Source organism: Nymphaea colorata, chromosome 11 (assembly GCF_008831285.2).
Source record: "Nymphaea colorata isolate Beijing-Zhang1983 chromosome 11, ASM883128v2, whole genome shotgun sequence".
NCBI classification, from domain to species: domain Eukaryota; kingdom Viridiplantae; phylum Streptophyta; class Magnoliopsida; order Nymphaeales; family Nymphaeaceae; genus Nymphaea; species Nymphaea colorata.
Genome location: NC_045148.1, coordinates 15664705 through 15682792, shown reverse-complemented (window position 1 = coordinate 15682792; position 18088 = coordinate 15664705). Strand labels below are relative to the sequence as shown.

Sequence of the window (18088 nt, the reverse complement as noted above, 5' to 3'; positions counted from 1 at the left end):
TATATATATAGTTTTTAGCTTCCTAATGTAGGTATATATATATATATATATATATATATATATATATATATATATATATATATATATATATATATATATATATATATATATATATATATATATATATATATATATTAGGAAGCTAAAAACTGTTTGGATAGGTGGTGCCTAAAGTTGGCTGGTTCAATCTGATCAATTAGCTTCCATTGTAATAGCTTATGGATCAGGACATCCTTGGATCTTGCCCAATTCGAGTTGGTTAGGACACCGAAATCTAGGCACTGTTGATCAACTGAGCCTTAAGAACAATGTAGTTGGAGTGTAAATGGAACAGGTGCAGCCACTAGTAAACCAATTTTAGATGCGTTTAGTCGGGTCGAGAAAGAATATTAGATTTCATTATTAATTGGGTTTAGTAATGCCTTTAAACAGGTGAATTCGAATCTTACGTCCCATATCCTACTAGCTAGGACTAGGAGTACTCCACAAATATATCTCCCGATTACATATTGTAAATTTCAGATCTTGTCTTGTTGGTCAGATCCAAATTCAGTTTTAAACAATCATGTTTGGATCTGAATCAGATTACGTATGGCCCATTTTTACATGTGATGTTAAAACTACGTTATGAACCCAAGATTAACTGGCTTCAAAATGAGTTTAAAGGACGTGCGTTTTGATATCAAATCAGGTTAGTTTCTGATGACATGATCTTTGGCATCGGCATCACGTAGATGCGGCCAGTGACGGACTTGGGCGGTACATACACATGAGTTTAACGCACAACTGAATCATAACCTATGTCACCAGAACCCGGGGTGTGGGTACGGGTGCCGGTGCCGATGCGATACATCTCAAAAAATTATGGTGCGGCGAGGGTATTTATTATTATTATTAATTTATTAATATAATGTATTAATAATATCAAATTTGCTAAAAAAAAACCGAAATCAATAGGGTGCGGGTTGGGTGCGAATGTGGGTCGCACCAGCACCCGCGTCGCGTCGACGCGGGTGCATCACCAGGGTTGCCGCACCCTGGTGACATAGATCATAATTATATGCACCTGACTATGGCTAGAGGAAGTAACATTCTGAATGAAGTCGGACGAGGAGACCAACCAGTGGCATAACCAGAAATTTCTGAGGGGCACACCAAGTTTAAATTTAAAATTTTAAGGAGCACTCATATATATTAAAAAAAAACTAAAATTAAATTAACGAAGTTTTCGCATGTAATTAATGTAATTTTTGTGAGCTGGTGTAGGCACTGACTGGCAAACCAAAAATTTCTGGCTGAGGGGCACTCCAAGTTTAAATTTTAAATTTTAAAAAGAACTCGTACGTAAAAAAAGAAAAATTATTGAAGTTTCTACATGTAAATAATCTAATTTTTGTGGGCTGGTGTGGGCAATTGCCCACACAAGCAATAATGTAGCTCCACCACCGAGCCCAACCCCCTACCCTCTTCTTTTTGCCCCGAGGGGCTATTTGATGTGCATTGGAGTTGAAAAGAAGTTTTCAAAAACTTATTTGAGGAATTGAAGAAATGGAAACAAAATCCAGATTTTCAAAAGCCCTTTGCGTTTGCTGGACTTGGGTTTATGTTACAGGAAATAAATTTCTCAGTTTGACATGAATGAAAATGGAAAAAGAGAATCATTAGATTAAGAAATGCCTTGGGAGCCCGACAATTACTTTTTTTCATCCTGAAAACTTTTTTCCACCCTTTGGAGTGGAAAAAAAATTTCTCGAAAGAAATTTCTAAAAACCAACTCAACGGTTACTTTTTTCATCCCAAGTTTGAACGGCAAGAAAAATTTTTAAAAATTTGAATTTTATTTCCCGTACTACAGGAAATATCCTGCGCCAAACACGGAACCCCAAGGTCTAGGCTAGTTCAGCTTGTACAAGGGGTTAGCACTAAAAACGGATCATATTAAGAGATGTATATATTTAGGCTTGTATATTTGGCAATGCCCTGGTAATTTCAAGGGTTTTGTCCCTCTTCTTTGAACTTGTATCATGTCATACAGGTCCATGGCCTGTCCCCAAATTGCATTTTGTGATGCCTTTGGGCTTGTTAGGTTGTTGTTCTTTTTTCTAATCTACAAAAGAAGCATACCATATGCAGTTTGGCATCCTCTTTTTTCTTTTCCAAGGATATGCTTTGGAATGTTTCACACCCAAAGAAAGATTCACATCAAATCTATTTAGAAATATAAAACCCCAATTCCATTAATCTAGTTGGTCTTAGTCATTCTTTTAAATCCATGTCTTCTCATAATCTAAGAAATATAAAACCCCAATTCCATTAATCTAGTTGGTCCTTAGTCATTCTTTTAAATCCATGTCTTCTCATAATCTAAGAAACATAAAACCCCAATTCCATTAATCTAGTTGGTCCTTAGCCATTCTTTTAAATCATTGTCTTTTCATAATCTAATTGGCTCTTGAACATGTGTTTTCTTTCCTTGGAAACTAGTAGTGATAGGATAAAGAAGTTATCATTTTTTAAAGGAAATAATTTCAAAGCAGAAAACCGCTTTATCAGATCGTGGACTCCAGTATCATGACATTGATGGGTCTCAACTAGTGTTTTTAAATTTATGCATTGTGGGAAGTGACTTTGCAAGTTGCTTAATTTAATAAAATACAATGTTTAGATTATCTTTTGGTTTTACTTTTGATTGATCTCATCTGTTCACTATCTAAATAATCTCCTTTTTAATTGTTGAGTTATTGATGAGAAGCACTTTACCCTCAAATTTATTAACCCCAATTATTGCAAGTAGCAGGTATTTGTCTCTTATAGTACATCGGTTCATTTAAATAATGAACTTTCTCCAAACTTGGTATGTAATGTTCTATACATAATTTAGAAATCAGTGCCCGCCTAGTTGTGTGGATCACAAATCCACCCCTGAAATTTCCAAATTCAAGATGAATTCTTCCTTCTATTACTTTAAAAATGTCAGATGTATAGAGAAACTCAAGATAGTTATGTTCAGGGGCGAGGCAAACCGAATTAAAGTCTCTAAATTTTGAGTAGGGTCAAAATATCATTTTTCAAAATTTTTATATAAAACAAGTGAAATTTTTTAAAATTTACATATAATTTTTTTAAAAAAAAATTTTGAGATGGGGCCAGAGCCCATGTGAGCCCTACCTTGGCTTCGCCCCTAGTTATGTTATCAACAGGTAGACGAGTCTTTGCTATTAGAAAATGTCTTGAATACACTTCCATTCAAGCGACTCGTGCATTTCTCTCTTTTTAATCATCTTCCTTCTGAAAAGTTGGCCAATCAGTTTAAAATGAGTAAGAAAAGATCAAGTAAGGATCATTTCATTACTACTTGCAACTAGGGAAGAACATGTCAAAAAGCTCATAAGGCAAGAGTGAAAATACACATAAAAAGAAACATTTCATAATCAGTGTTCATCACCTAATTAAACTGTTCAGCTTTGAAGTTGCCAAACATTTTTTGTTTTTTTCCACAAGAACTCATGAACGATTCCTGCATTGTTTAATGCCAAAACAAGCTACTGCTAAGGCGCTTTAGAAAAGTGAAAAAGATGGTACTTGACTCAAGGTTTTCTATTTAAATAGCAGACTTGCGTCTTCACTTTTGTCTTCTCATGTCCTCTTCATTGAAGAAAATGCTCCCCTTTTAGGATCATAATCTAATGGTGGCCATTCCCCAAGATTTAAGCAATCCATGATACTTAAATTTATATCCTCCCACTCACTATCAAAGAAAAGAAAGAGCCTACATAAAGTGATCGATATTCTATGGTTTAGGCGCAGACCCTGGTGCCCGGAAGCACTTCAATAATGGAGCACCTAGCGTATATGCATGGCCCTTTAAATGGTTAGGTGAGCGTCGGACGTCACGAAGGCAACCATGCATCCCCACTGCTCCACTCTAGTGCTTTTTTAAGCTTACAATGGAAGAACAGGACTAATTAACAAGAGTTTATGATAACTTCCTGGTCATTGTGAATAATACAATTATGTATTGATTTTAGCTTTGCTTTTTCTAATAGATAAGTGTTAAACAAGTCCTACCTCATATTGAATATTGAATATTAGACAAGGAAAAGGTTTAGGAGCAATACTTAACTGCATATTGAATATTGGACGACCTTGGCTTGATTTTCAATTAACTTCCTAGCAATCAAGGTCGCATATAATAAATTATTGTTTGTTTTTTAGAGGATTGGTATAACAACCCGACCCACTCCTGAGCTCAGGCCCTTGGTCTGACGGATTCCAACTCGCCTCATAGCAGTTTCAACTCCAACCTCAAAAAGGTTAAGAATCAGGACAATCTTCTTATCAATGATTCCATTTATAAACCTTTGAAGATTCCTCATAATCTTCGATACAAAACTAAACATTTGGAACATTACAATTGGTATAACGGATTGAAATGGTGTTGGCAAGTAGTCAGTCTCTATTCTCAGTGTTATAAGCATCATGCAAAATGAGAATAAACCATGCCTTTTATCGCAAGGAAGACAGGACAAAGGGCGGGCTTGTGATGGACTCCAGATTTTTGTTGGAACAATAAATTATTGCTTAATAAACACTAAACTTTTAAGAAAAATTCTCAAATGATTGCATCCCGACAGAAAACGTTAATTTTAATATAAAATAATAAAAAAATCCTTTTCTCAGCAACAAAAAATATCTTTCATCGGCCAAACAAGAGTTGCTCTTTATAAAGGAGTATTGTCGTCATTCTATATCAAAAAATTAATTTTTTTAATCAGTAGGCTGCTCTTTCATCATTTCCTTCGAAAGTTAAGGACCTGTCTATTATTTTTTCTTGAGCCATGCCCATATACCAAACGTTCTTCTGTCGATCTTTTTTTTCTTTTTGTTCTAACACCAGCCATGCAGGAACTCATAATTAATCAATTTCGGGCTCTTACGCAATCAGTTTCAAGTGGCTTAGCGAGGAAATTGAAGGCCACGGATTCATGATCCGAATAATAATGTAATCGACCGTTCAGTCCTCCATTATTGTCTGTGCTTTAAAAATCAAAAACCGAAATTAATCAACGACGATGTCAATTCGATGAAATGGTCAATTCAGTGAGCCAGCTAAACCGGTTATGAATCGGCTGAAAAAAAAAAATTGAAAGTAAATGAAAAATTAACTAAAAATAAGAAACAACTTTAAAATGTGCTACGAATGATAAAAACAATGTTCTACCAACCAAATGAACTGGATCTGTTTGCCGCTGACAGGATCAAAAGAGGCAGATTTTTGAATGTTACTGTAGTCCTTTGCTGCTATATTTGGAAACACGTTGGTAGGAACTGTCCTCTGCGCATGTGAGTCGGATCATTATCAGGCCACGTCGCGTCCTGAACAGCAGCAATGGTGCAGGCCATTGTCCGGAGATGGTGATGGAGATAAGGTGCAGACACCGAAAAACGAAAGCCATCTGCACCACCACCATTCAATAATGGCTGTTCGATCTCTCCTTAGCGTACAACATCAGCTTACTAAGTTTATCGATCGTGGTGCAAGATACTGTTGCCCCTCCTGCTTCTTGTTATATGTTTTCGAGTCAGCAGGAAATTGAAGACAAAGATGTACAGTCCCGAAGAAAGAGATGGCAATGGAGAACCTGAATGCGAGGAAGAAAGTTCAGTCCCTCCAGTCGAAAAGACAAACCCTGACGTGATGCACATTCTTTAGCTGCTTCTGTCATAGACACTGTCGATCCTTGAACGGGATGAAAGGCAAAGGATCATGGTCATCACGAGTACTTTTCCCCTGTTCTTCTGTTGGTCCGAAACGATTATGTTCAGTACATCTGAATGGAATCTTTTTGAAAAACTTTAAGAAAAAATCTACCGAATCAAATCAAGTGGAGAATGGGAGATCTGTTTTAAATAATGAACTTAAAACTATAAGTGGTTCAAACTTTCGAAATGTGGAGGTCAAGAAAAACTTCATCTAAAAAATCTATTCGATCATGGCTGCAGCAGGGATTAGAAAAGGCCGATTCAGATCAACCTTGGTAGGGGTCCAAAGCTGTCAGTGGCTCAACAGTCTCAAATTCAAATTTCTTTTAATCTACATATATACCAATATCAGATTCTGCATTCATTTCAAAGCATAATGCATTTTAACCATAACTAGGAATGAGAATGAGTTGGATTCTTCCTGCCAAGTTTGACTATTAACTTGAAAACCTAATCTCCATGCAACTTATCAAGTGATCAGGATCGTGCTTTAGGATTTCGTCAATTTCCAGTTGTCCCCTGGAGTTGTTGTGGCACCAAATAATCTGTTAATTGGAAGTCCAGAATTCGAGAACTGGTGCATGGAGACAGCAGATTCACCAAATATTTTTATATTATCTCAAATGTTAGCATCCCTCCTCTCTCTAAATTAAGCAAATCACAATAGATCGGCACTTGGTGGGCAGGAAAGCGCGCGGCTTAAATAGAGTGTAGAGGAAGTGAAGAGCGTCAGCAATTAAAATATGTAAATGCATGGAGACGAAGAAATTTAAATGAAAGATTATTTATCCGAAGCTGCTTTTTTAAATTCTTCAATGTTGGCAGTGTACACATCCGCCCACAAAATTTCTTTATTTTTACATATCGATTCCTTCAACAATTTGTACATTTAATTGTATGTATAGGTGTCAATCCGAAATTGTTTGAATTAGTCTTCTCAACCCAAAATTTCTGGCTTCACCACAGAAAATTGATACTAACATAGTCTTTAGTTTTTTTAAATTATAAAGAATGATATACAATCTGGAGCTCAGGAAAATGTCGAGAAATCAAATCACTCAACGAAATATGAATACATATAAATCATGAAATAGCTGCATGGGTGATTTTACGTGAACCTGGGCTATATGTATGTTTAACGCTGAAAATACTTTTTGTTCAAAAACAAACCTTTCCAAAGAGTCCTGACCTTTCAATAAAGTCACTGCACGCGTGAAGCGTAATATATTGCTTAATATAATAATTTGCATGACATTCAATTAGATATTTATGTTAGGTGGTGCTTTGTCATCGTCATTTGTGGATAGGGTCAAGAGCCATGATGCAAGTACTTAGAAACTTGTAATATAGACACTATCTGCGCATTCTTCCAACTTGTATTGGACAATTATGCAGGTTGTTCAAGTACAAAGAGACATAATAAGGACTATTGAAGTACAGCTCTCGAAACTCAGTGTCCAGTGCGGAAAACGTTATCCTTGGAAAACTTTTTCACCATTCCCGGCAGTTCCTCCCGACTGTGATCGGCCGGTGGCAATAATGGCCTCCGGACACATGGGACGCAGTCCACATGCCATGATTCGTACCCGGAAACATTTGTCTTGAAACACGAACTGTGGCCGCTTGATGCGTACATATACGTGTTTGATTATTGCATCCGTGAGATATTCAGTTCAATGTGAAATGACCAAAATACCCCTGAAGTGGAAAAAAACTGGAATTTTTTCATACAAATGAAATGACCAAAATACCCCTAAAAGCGGAAAAGTTGGAATTTTTCTCATCCAAATGAAATGACCAAAATGCCCTTGAAATGAAAAAAAAGGTAGATAAAAAAGGAGCTCCCCTTGTAAGGAGAAAGTTGGGAAAGTAAGAAATGATATTTTTTAAAAAACAAACAAAAATAGTACCCTTACAAAAAAAAAAAAATTATGCCCTTCGGCAAAATAAAAATACTCCTTGGGCATTAAGGTCAATGGTCGATGCCGAGCCTTACGTTCACAGGACCATGGCAATTTTAAATTAAGCAGATGACGACACAGACTGTCTTGTTATGAGCTAGAGAGAGAGAAATATTGTCTTGTAATGTTAGATGAGAGAGTACCTATAATTCTCTTTGGGGCTAATTTGTTATTATGTTTCATATTATATATATATATATATATATATATATATAGAGAGAGAGAGAGAGAGAAAGAGAAAGTAGATAACACAACGATTTTTAAAATAAATTTATGAAACAATAATAAACTATTGCTATTACCAAACGATCCCTAACTTCTTTTATCAGAGATATTTTGGTAATTTCAGGCGCCAACCCAGATATTTTTGGTCATTTCAGGCACCCAAAAACATGTTCCTTGTGTTCACTGGGCTTGCATCAAGTCCTGTGCAGTCTTTCAAGCCATCATTTGACCAAAATTCTAGGTCATATTTTCTCTTGACAAGTACTGCACAACTGCTCAGTTTGTGTCACATTTTATTAAATATTTTTTGAGTTGCAACTTCGTTTTCTTTTCTTCCATAGAGTCTCTCTCATCAATATTTGTTCTTCTTGGTCATAGTCATCTTGACCCAGCTCACACATGTCAACCTCAAAAGTGCCCAACTTAACTAGATTTGGAGACTTGGGATTGGCCCTGTGATATATATATATATATATATATATCCTTTCATTTTCATTGCATAAATTTCCTCAATCTTTAATCTCAGATTCGAAAACTTGCCTTAGTTTTGAATCTGATATTGATATGAGCTACTATTAACATTAAACTCCAAATCAAATGACTTTTTGATAACAACAAACCCTTCAATGGCCATAAGGCCACTCGGTTGGTATGCTATAGTTAACCACCTCTTTCCAAGAAGATAATTTTGACAGAATGTTGCTGCTGGCTTGAAGATATTCAGAAAAAAGTAAGGCCCCTTTCGTTAAATGATGAATAAAAAGTTTTCATTTGAAGAAGCTTTTCTCATTTTTTTAAAACAAATGTATATTATTCAGAATTAGTCACATAACACAAAAGATTAATGCTTCCTCTTAAGAAACTCCTTTGCTCTCCTGGCTTATGGTTGGGCAACAACCAATTTGGTGTATTTAAGTATGTTCTTAGAACTCGGATTCCTAATTGATTGATCTTTTTTCCACCAGCCAGTAAATATTCACAAGTTTTATATATATATATATATATATATATATATATATATATATATATATATATATATATAGATAGGAAAATGTGTCTAGAGCAAAAGGAAGCAGCACTCTTCTTCTCCTCATGGCAGACGCTATGAGCCGTTCCTCTCTGAAAATCTTCGGCTTCCAAGTTTTAGAAGACCATGAAAGCGGACACTCAGAGCCTAACAGCGGGGTGTCTTCAGAATCGAGGGGAATTCCGGCCAGCGACGGCCGGAGATATGAATGTCAGTACTGTTTCAGGGAGTTTGCCAACTCCCAGGCCTTGGGTGGCCATCAAAATGCTCACAAGAAAGAGAGGCAAGAGATGAGGAGGGCTCAGCGTCTGGCCAACAGGACGCATGGGATCTCAGCATCAGCTTTTCTGGGCCCTCATGGTGCAAGGATCATCCCGAATTATGTCGAAGACAGGTACCTCGGCCTCCCCACATTGATCCCAGCCTCCGGCGCCACCCCCTTCGTCTATACTGTGAAACCTTCGGGCTTTGCCGTCAGATCTTCCGTCAGCTGCTACCCGGATGCACCAGTGCAAAAGCTGCGGTTCTCCAACCCAGACGCGCCGGTGCCCATGTCTTGCCAGCTACTGACGTCGCCGTCACCATCTCCATCAACACAATCACGCAGCACTGCTTACACCCCTTGCGTAACACAACCATCTGGTGAATTCTCCGGCAACACGGCCGTGGCACCGTCACTTTCCAAGTTTTCCGGCAACTTCACTGACCAGGATGTGGGGCTGGACCTACATCTCGGCCTTGCACCCTTTGCACCATGACTGAAAAGTGACAACCATGGCTCAGAAACTTCACAATTTAGCGCATGTTTTGGTGCTTGGCTCACCTTAGCTCGATCGGCTCAACCTGCTCGGCCATATAATTGTCATTTCTAGGGAGTGTTCTGTCATGTGCGGTTGGGCTCAGTTTAATCCTCAAGTGTAACTTTTGTGGTGGCTAAATCCCCCATGTATGTTCTGTTGTCTGCACCTCCATTAGACCTTCTTCTTAGCTCATTCAAGATGGTTGCATGCAAATTGCAACCTTCGTAATTACGGATTTCTTTTTCTTTCGAACGTTCTGTTAAACAGGCACTAAATTTGTTGTAAGTTAGGTCTATGCATTTTTTTGGTGAAAATTCTTCTTTTGGCCCTCCTGCAATCTTTGAAGGATAGACCGCCTACACTTGAAAGGAGATTCTTCTTTATCAAACTCAATCCCCTGCTGAGGAATTTGGTTGGAATCTAATGGGAAAAATATCTGATTAATTTTAACTGAACACTCTTAGTCCCAGTAAAGCAAGAAGCTGCTCAAATCAAAATGAAACCTGTTCTTCCAAACTCAGTTCAATGGATCACCTTTCCCAGTAAAGCAAGAAGCTGCTCAAATCAAAATGAAACCTGTTCTCCCAAATCGAGGACAAGATTTAAAGTTGGACTGAGTCTCTTGCAATGTTGCAACCAAAATTAAATACAAACATTCATAGTCGTTTACATGGCACTTCCAATTTTCTTGAAAGACTTGCATGCCGCAAAATTCTACAAATAATCATGAAACTTTGTAAGCTTGCAGATCAAGCTCTTGCTGGATGCAACTAATACTTGTTGGTGGTGTTCACCTTTATTACCTTGTTATGCACGGTTGCTTGTATGTGCATCTGTGCGTGTACCATTGATGTGAAATGCATGATTGCTTGTGAAAGAAGTAAAGGCGATGGAATGCAACCAATTTCTTGGTAGGAGGCATGAACTTTCTACTTTTTTTTTTTTGCAAGTTAGGCTTAGGCAGGCTACTGTATAAGTTTACAAGTTTATGTTCAAGCACGGACGCCGGCACCGGAGATCTTAACCTTCTTCAATTTAAAAATCTCCAATCCAGCCCTCTGGCGGACTAAACTCTTGATAAATTGGCCCTGACTTAATTCTACGTGTCTACATACATCGGTCTTCTTCTTTGATGACGAAGAATTCTCAACCCTAGAGGTGAAGCCTTACAAATATATGGTATAGCGTGATTGATGCGTTACATATGTTGGCATACAGCCTAGCGTCCAGCCATCTTCAAATTTGAGTTCCTTTTGTTTGCAGTAGGAAGAAAAATGAAGACATGCAGGACTGTTCAACTTTATGCAGCAAAGTGTGAATGGATTTAAAGAAAGAAGATGGCACACCCAATACTCACGGAATTTGTTCGTGAAAAGACATAGAAAGTATCACTGCAGACATGTACCTTGAATGTGACATACATCTCTCTCTCTCTCTCTCTCTCTGTATATATATATATGTATATATATATATATATATATATATATATATATATATATATATATATATATATCTTAAAAGCAGGTTGATGAAGATGTAAAGCACAATAAGTTTTATCAAGCTTTAACAGGATCCGTATGGGGCCAGCTTGAGTGAACCATTTCTGAACATTTTCATAAATGTCCCTAAGAGGATTGGTGCAATGGACGGGATGGAGGCTGGTAGACGGCCAATTTTTGTTTTGAATCATCATAATGTCAACTCTTTGTGCTGCAAAAAGTGGATCATCGATGCTCAAATTAAAACGAAACAGATGCGGCTTCCCAAAGCAACAAAGTAAGCTTCGTACCCTAAGGAGATGAAGCTTGGGCCTTTAGCCAGATGGTGGGTTTTCTCCTTTTTCACCTGGAAACATTTCCATAATTTGGAGCCGTATGACAATTATCTTCCTTCCCTAATTGCAGTGGTGCAGGTTTTGAGGGAAAAAGAAACATGAAACTAGCATATGCCCATGTCCAGAACAACTGATAAAGTCGAACTCAGACTGATAGACTCTAGGAGATGAAGGGACTTCGACTTTCAGTACAGCAGTTAGGTCTCGGGTCATGAGTTCATCCAACAATCTCTTCTCATGTCAACAATATCAATGCAATTGCTCGTGAAAGCCCAGCTTATTTTCGCCTGTGAAAGAAGTCACCAAGTTGGTACAACGGTAACACGTTCACAACTACAAAGCAAACGTCTTTTGTCGCAATGTCAAAGCCGAGTGAAGCAGACAGAAGAGACATGAAGAATGCAATTCATTGTTGGTACCAAGAACATTCAGGTCTAGAGAAAACAAAGTCAAGTCTCAACCACTTGGTCTTATTTGCTTGGATGCTTGTTTCCTCGAAAGCCCCTCACAACCGAAATGAGAGGAATTTCCAAACTGCATGATTATTCTAGTGCCTAATGTCTTCCTCCAGTTAAAAGTCCACAAAAAAGCCAAAGAAAATGTGTATGAAAAGATTGATTTCAGGACAATGACTTCGGAAGTACTCTAGACTTAAGGAAAATGTTGTCAACATCGGAAGCAGAACCCAATAATTTTGCAGAGAAGCTAAAGAGAATCAGCCTGCGCCTACGCTTCTGAGAATAAATTTTGCACCGTTCTTTTTAGTAGAATCAGCTAAAATGGACCGACTTTACCGATGTGGCGATCTACATGCAAAAATCAATTGACCTTCCAAAACATAGGCATCAACCCTGCATCATTTGAGTGAAGATGACAGAAATCATGTATATCGGCTGATATGCTTTTGTAAGACCCAACCATATTCATGTCTACCAAGTCACATGAGTGTGTGGATACAGGTTGATGTGGGCATGGTGGTACGGGTTTGGACGTAGCAATTTTTAAAAAAAAATGTATGTATAAGGATATGGTAGGCTATATATATATATATAGCCTACCATATCCTTATACATACATTTATATATATACACACACACATGCACATATGATACATGTATGTATGCATGCATGCATGTATAACAAAATTTCACGCCAAACAAATTCATAGTTAATAATTGCAATGATCCAAAAAATTGCAAAATGATTTTTAAGTTTATACATAACACATTCTATAGAAAAACGAAAGCCATGATAAAGAATACCTTGGCATCCACAACCATAGGCTTCATTAAAAGATGACTCTAAAAGGTGGCTTAAAAATGACTCGTGAATTCAAGCACCCCTTCAATTTTTACCAACGCAAAAGAATCTTTCAGGCTAGACCATAAAAAATAATAGAAACCTTGGAAGAATAAACTGGTGAAGATGACATCCTTTGCATGAGTTGCATTGAAGATAGCTACTTGAACAACTGGGGGAGCTTTTCATTTACCCGAGGAAACCGCACCATGTTCTCTCGTTTTATAAAGAAACATCGTCCATGGAGTTATACCATGGACACCAGATTACAAATCCATTCCATTGCTTCACTTTGCTTTGACAAGCAGCACAAGAAAGCCACATGATACAACGGAACTTCTCTCTCTCTCTCTCTCTCTCTCTCTCTCTCATATATATATATATATATATAGAGAGAGAGAGAGAGAGAGAGAGAGAGGACTAAAAACTAATGTATAAATGGATTTTTTAAACAAAATCATTCAAAAAACGTAGTTCGAGTATCCTCAACAAAATGTTTAGCTGCCTACCTTAGGCACAAGTTTGAACCATGACATCCTGCAGGTGATGACACGTCCGCTTTTGCCTTTCAGAAGTTCCAACAGTGGTTAATACACGCATATTTGCCTGAATCTAAAAACTAATGAAGATTAAGAAAGCCAGTATGTTCAGAATAACTTGATTTTTTTTTTTATTCTTTCCATATGGATGACTGCAATAGAGTAAAGCATGACATCTTGGCAGACAAAAAAAGGGTTGGCATGGTAGGAGCATGCCACGGCCATCAACCAGGCAATTGCAGCTCGACTCCGATGGGCGTCAACTCCGTGTGCAAGGTGAAACAAGGTGCATTTCCTGGGGCCAGCTGGGCAGGGAGGTTTCAACAAGAGAAAAAAGCTATTTGCACCCTAAAGTTCTGTAAACTTGACGAAAGCATAGGTTAATGTGAGCCACTATCCCGTGCCAGCTCTGTAAACCTGACTAGGCTGGTCGGTGGAACGCATCAAGGAACTTGATACCCCTCGATTATGAAACTACTAAAATGACTTTCTTGTGGGCACGGAAATGAGGGAGAAAACGGATGCCAAGGAACAACAATGATCATGATGATAACAAATATTACTATTATTATTATCCACTGCCTGACCGCCTGACCTAACAAATTTTGGTATGTCAATAAATTGTTTCCCATATTAAAAAGTCACTGAATAGTATGAACACATATCCACACATGCTATAGAAGGCTAAGGCAAAGAACAGAGCAAATATTCTAGTTATAATTTTGCCCTCCTCATCAAGTTAACAATGACTCCTAAAAGAAAAAACATTATGCTATGCCATTCAGGATATCCATCCATCCAAGCTTCTTGCTGTTGATGGGTTCTCATAAGCACAAAAACAATGGATCACGATAACCAACTCACATTATCCAATGAAACAACACAGCCAGACGAATGGACTTACCATTTATCTGTGTATTTGAGAATGCAGTGTTCTTTGCAGTTTGCACATTAGGAGGTCATTTGATATGAGGAACAGAAAACCGCATTCATAGGACCCAACATTCTGCCGCCATTCCACCAAAATGGTGGAACAGCGAGAAACCATATTTTGCATGGGGCCCACTGTCCGGTGTTTGCTTGGACTCACAATAGAATTGGCATGGGTATCCATTCTACCAACCCCGTTAACCTCATCCAATAACTTCTAATAAAGCCATGGCACAAAAATACATAGGAGTAAACAACAATTGAACAACTTTGCTATTAAAAGCTGTAAGATACAAATGATTTTATGATCCTGGCATGATCTGCAGCAGGCTACTTCTCAGCACTCCTTCCTTCATAAACAACTGCAGTTATATCACCAAAGTGGAAGCATAACAGTTATTCTAATAAATGAATCAGAAGATGAAACGACTTCCCAGCATCATGATCCGTGTTTCAATATCTTTGCTCTATCTTTGAAGAGAATATAAATAGTTAAGTATGATAATAAGCAGAAAATTAGAAAAAAAAAAGTTGAAATAATTCAAATGAATGAGAAGTTAGATAACATTTTATCAATTGATAAATCCATGAGATCATATACTGAAGAAACTACATGGCCTGGCAAGCTGAAAGGCAGCTACTAGGTGAAAAGGTAGATGTTCAGCAGGACATTTATCAATACCACCCATACATGTTCTTATGTTCTGCAATCTTCATTTCCTTGCAAGCCTACTGTTGGAAAAGACTCTCCACCTAGTGGTATTGTCAGACGTGAAAGGTGTAACATTAAAGCTTGTGAATTCGATTAATATGGATCTAAATGAATGTGTCTTGGTAAGGTGACATGCGTCAAACTTCAAAGCAAACAAACACATCAAGTTGGAACCCCACCAATAAGGATCTTAGATCCAAGATTAATCAATCAATCAAGCATTGTAGCTTAATGCTTTGGATAAGTCTTTTACAAAAGGTAATTAAATGTATGCCACCTGAAACTATTACCTTGATAGCTCTAAGGCGCAATCAAGCTTGAATAGCTCACAGCTAGAATGTCATTAGTTAACGCAGTGGCTTTATTCAGGTAGCTAAGTAACAGAAATAAAAAACTTTAATTGCTAACCAAAGTAGCGTAGAATTTGAAAGGAGATGCTACGAGTATTCAATACATGGCTGACTAAATTCTTGGTTATATGATATTGCTGGTTTGCCTGTATCTATCATATAATGAAATTTAACCCTACTTTCATTTGAGTTCTCTTCACGCATAACTTTCAAATGCTTCCTTTTACTTATCCTGATTCTTTGAATCCAATGACAACTTTGTCTGATCAGTTGTCTACTTGAATCCAGGAACTCAAATGAATAAGCAGGAATGAACATACATGGATCTGTTATATAAAAACATACCTTCAAGTATAGAGATGTGCAACTGAAAAGCCTGATTCTGGAAGAAAGAGTTTACTTGCACTTCCAGAAATAATAAGAAAAAAACATGTTTTTTTACCTTCACCAGCACTCTCGTATTTGATAGACGCAACTTTATATATTTGTACACTAGGGCCTAGGTGAAAACGACTGCGTAACAAGAAACAGTCCTTCCTTTACTGGCAAATTAATCAGAAGGAATGTACGCAAGTGCGTAAACGTTTAAACCATCCTATTCATCCTGATAAATAATAGGGAAAATGGCAAGCCCTTTACACTGGCCAGCAATTATGCATTGAATTTGTTGTACTGCATCCACAATCCTTTCACCTCTCATGCTTGCAACTTGATGTTGCTACAAGGGAACATCATCATTCATTTTCATTAGCAAGAGAAAAGAAATAGTATTACCAATAAATAAAACCTCTCCATTACCTCAATATATAGAGAAAAATTACTTTTATCATTAACCCGAGAGTAATAAATAAAACATCTCCATTATCTAAATATATATAGATTACATGACCAGGTGACAATAGATAATGATGGACCGAAAGCATGCGCAAGAAGCAAGTTCTACAGAACTAACTTCAATGAGCAAAATGCTTCAAATGCTCATAGGTGCACTACTCTAGACAAAACATTCATTTTCAAGGAAAAGAGCGCCCGGTTAAGGGGGAAAAGAAAAACCAACTGACCAACAACAGAGCTCCGAACCAGCTATTGCAAATTGCCCCCACTCTGTTGCCATAGATTGATGATGTCTGTCGCCTGATTAAGAAGAATTATCATTCTCTTTTGAGAGATCCATGGCTTGCTTTCCAGCTTAGCTTTGAGTTCTTCCCACGCGTCCTTTCTAGGCCAGAAATAATAAGGGCTAAGTGGTATTGTTCCATGGCCAGGAATTACCTGATCCAAAGCAAGTCCGATGTTCTTCTCAAGCCATATGAACTTCAAAACAAGCCTTGGCTTCTTCAGTGGGTTGACAACAACCTTCAGTTTCTGCAATCCCAAAGAGCTCCACTCTCAGAATATACGGCCGCACATCATAACATGAATTCAAGAGTTCAATGTTGGTGGTATTACTTAAAAGCATAAATTATGAAGAAATCGGAAAAACACATAAGTTCTAATTTAATCTTCACTTCAAGGCACTGCAAAATGACAGCATTGAGAGAGAGAGAGAGAGAGAGAGAACCTCTTTTTGCTCTTCGGGCTCAGGGTCAAGCGTCGCAGAAGGGTCCCCAAGTTGGGCTGCTTCTGCAGCCGCTGTGCGGATTTCCCATTTGTGGGAATCCATCCTTCTCTCAAGAGCACGACAAGAAACCATGGTGGTTAAGGGTTGATGATGGATGGCTTTATGCGGCAGTTCAGAGGACAAAGAAAGAAAAGTGGAAGGACTTTGAGGGTGAAGCGACCGAAGAAGAGGCATGGCAGCACCTTTGCCTCTACTTGCTGGAGTTGCTGGAGATGCTATCGAGAGCATTGCCATTTTGGTCCCAGAATTCCCCGATAGAACACTTGGAGTCGGAGCCTCAGGAATCCGGCGGGCTCACCCTCGTCCACAATGGATAAGGCCCTATCTCTCACTCTCTCTCTCGATATATATATATATATATACCGCGATACGGCGACGTTCGGCCTGCTTTGAAATCAAAAAATTCATCCGTCTTTTTTTATATTTGGGTTTATGAATTGACTATAAAGGTATTTTAAAGACGTTAAAAATTAATACGTAATTACAAAATAAAATTTTATGAGAATATAAATTAAACGTTGCAAATTATTTTGAATTTATTAAAAGATTAGAGTTAATAAATTTCAACCATGTATAAGATTTTAAAGTTTATTTAACTTATAAATGTAAGCATTCAGTATTAATCCATTAGACTGTAGAATCGTCAACGTATTATATTGGATGCATAAAAAAGACATAAAAGGTTTGTAGAATAAGAATATGTTAATTTGGAAAAATTAATGCTGCTAAATGTCAGGTAATTGACACATGGCTAAAATGTAAAAGTATAATTAAAAGAACCATAAATTGTGACGAAAATCAAGATAAACCAACACCGCGCCATAAATTATAATAGCTAATGTCAATGCTGTAATGGTTCTTTAGCAACAAACTTTCAAAATTTAGCCACCAACATTTGGCACTGGTAAGATTGAATTCTCCTGTGATTTTTTTACTCTACCTTCAAAACAAAATTGGGTCCAAACTCGAACCTCTATTTCTAATAATTCAAATTTGCATGTAAAATTGTTATAAAAGATAACCTAAG

At 37.5% G+C, this 18088-nt stretch overlaps 2 protein-coding genes across 4 annotated transcripts; one reads left to right on the top strand and one right to left on the bottom strand.

Moving 5' to 3' along the window:
* Positions 1-9017: 9017 nt before the first annotated feature.
* Positions 9018-10110, top strand: LOC116264771 (zinc finger protein 6-like). The gene has a single exon (XM_031645152.2). It carries the CDS (start codon positions 9042-9044, stop codon positions 9732-9734), a length of 693 nt encoding a protein of 230 aa, XP_031501012.1. The 5' UTR covers positions 9018-9041; the 3' UTR covers positions 9735-10110.
* Positions 10111-14575: 4465 nt separating this feature from the next.
* LOC116264927 (30S ribosomal protein 3, chloroplastic-like) lies at positions 14576-17400 on the bottom strand. 3 transcript variants are annotated; one of them, XM_031645388.2, is made up of 3 exons: positions 17002-17400; positions 16502-16805; positions 14576-14740 (listed from the first exon to the last, which is right to left on the bottom strand). In XM_031645388.2, the coding sequence occupies exons 1-2, from the start codon at positions 17293-17295 to the stop codon at positions 16524-16526; spliced, it is 576 nt and encodes a 191-aa protein (XP_031501248.1). In that variant the 5' UTR covers positions 17296-17400; the 3' UTR covers positions 14576-14740; positions 16502-16523. The 3 variants fall into 3 exon arrangements, with proteins under 3 accessions (XP_031501248.1, XP_031501249.1, XP_049936630.1); XM_031645389.2 differs by having other exon boundaries at positions 14576-14728; XM_050080673.1 differs by lacking the exon at positions 14576-14740 and having other exon boundaries at positions 16248-16805.
* Positions 17401-18088: the final 688 nt, after the last annotated feature.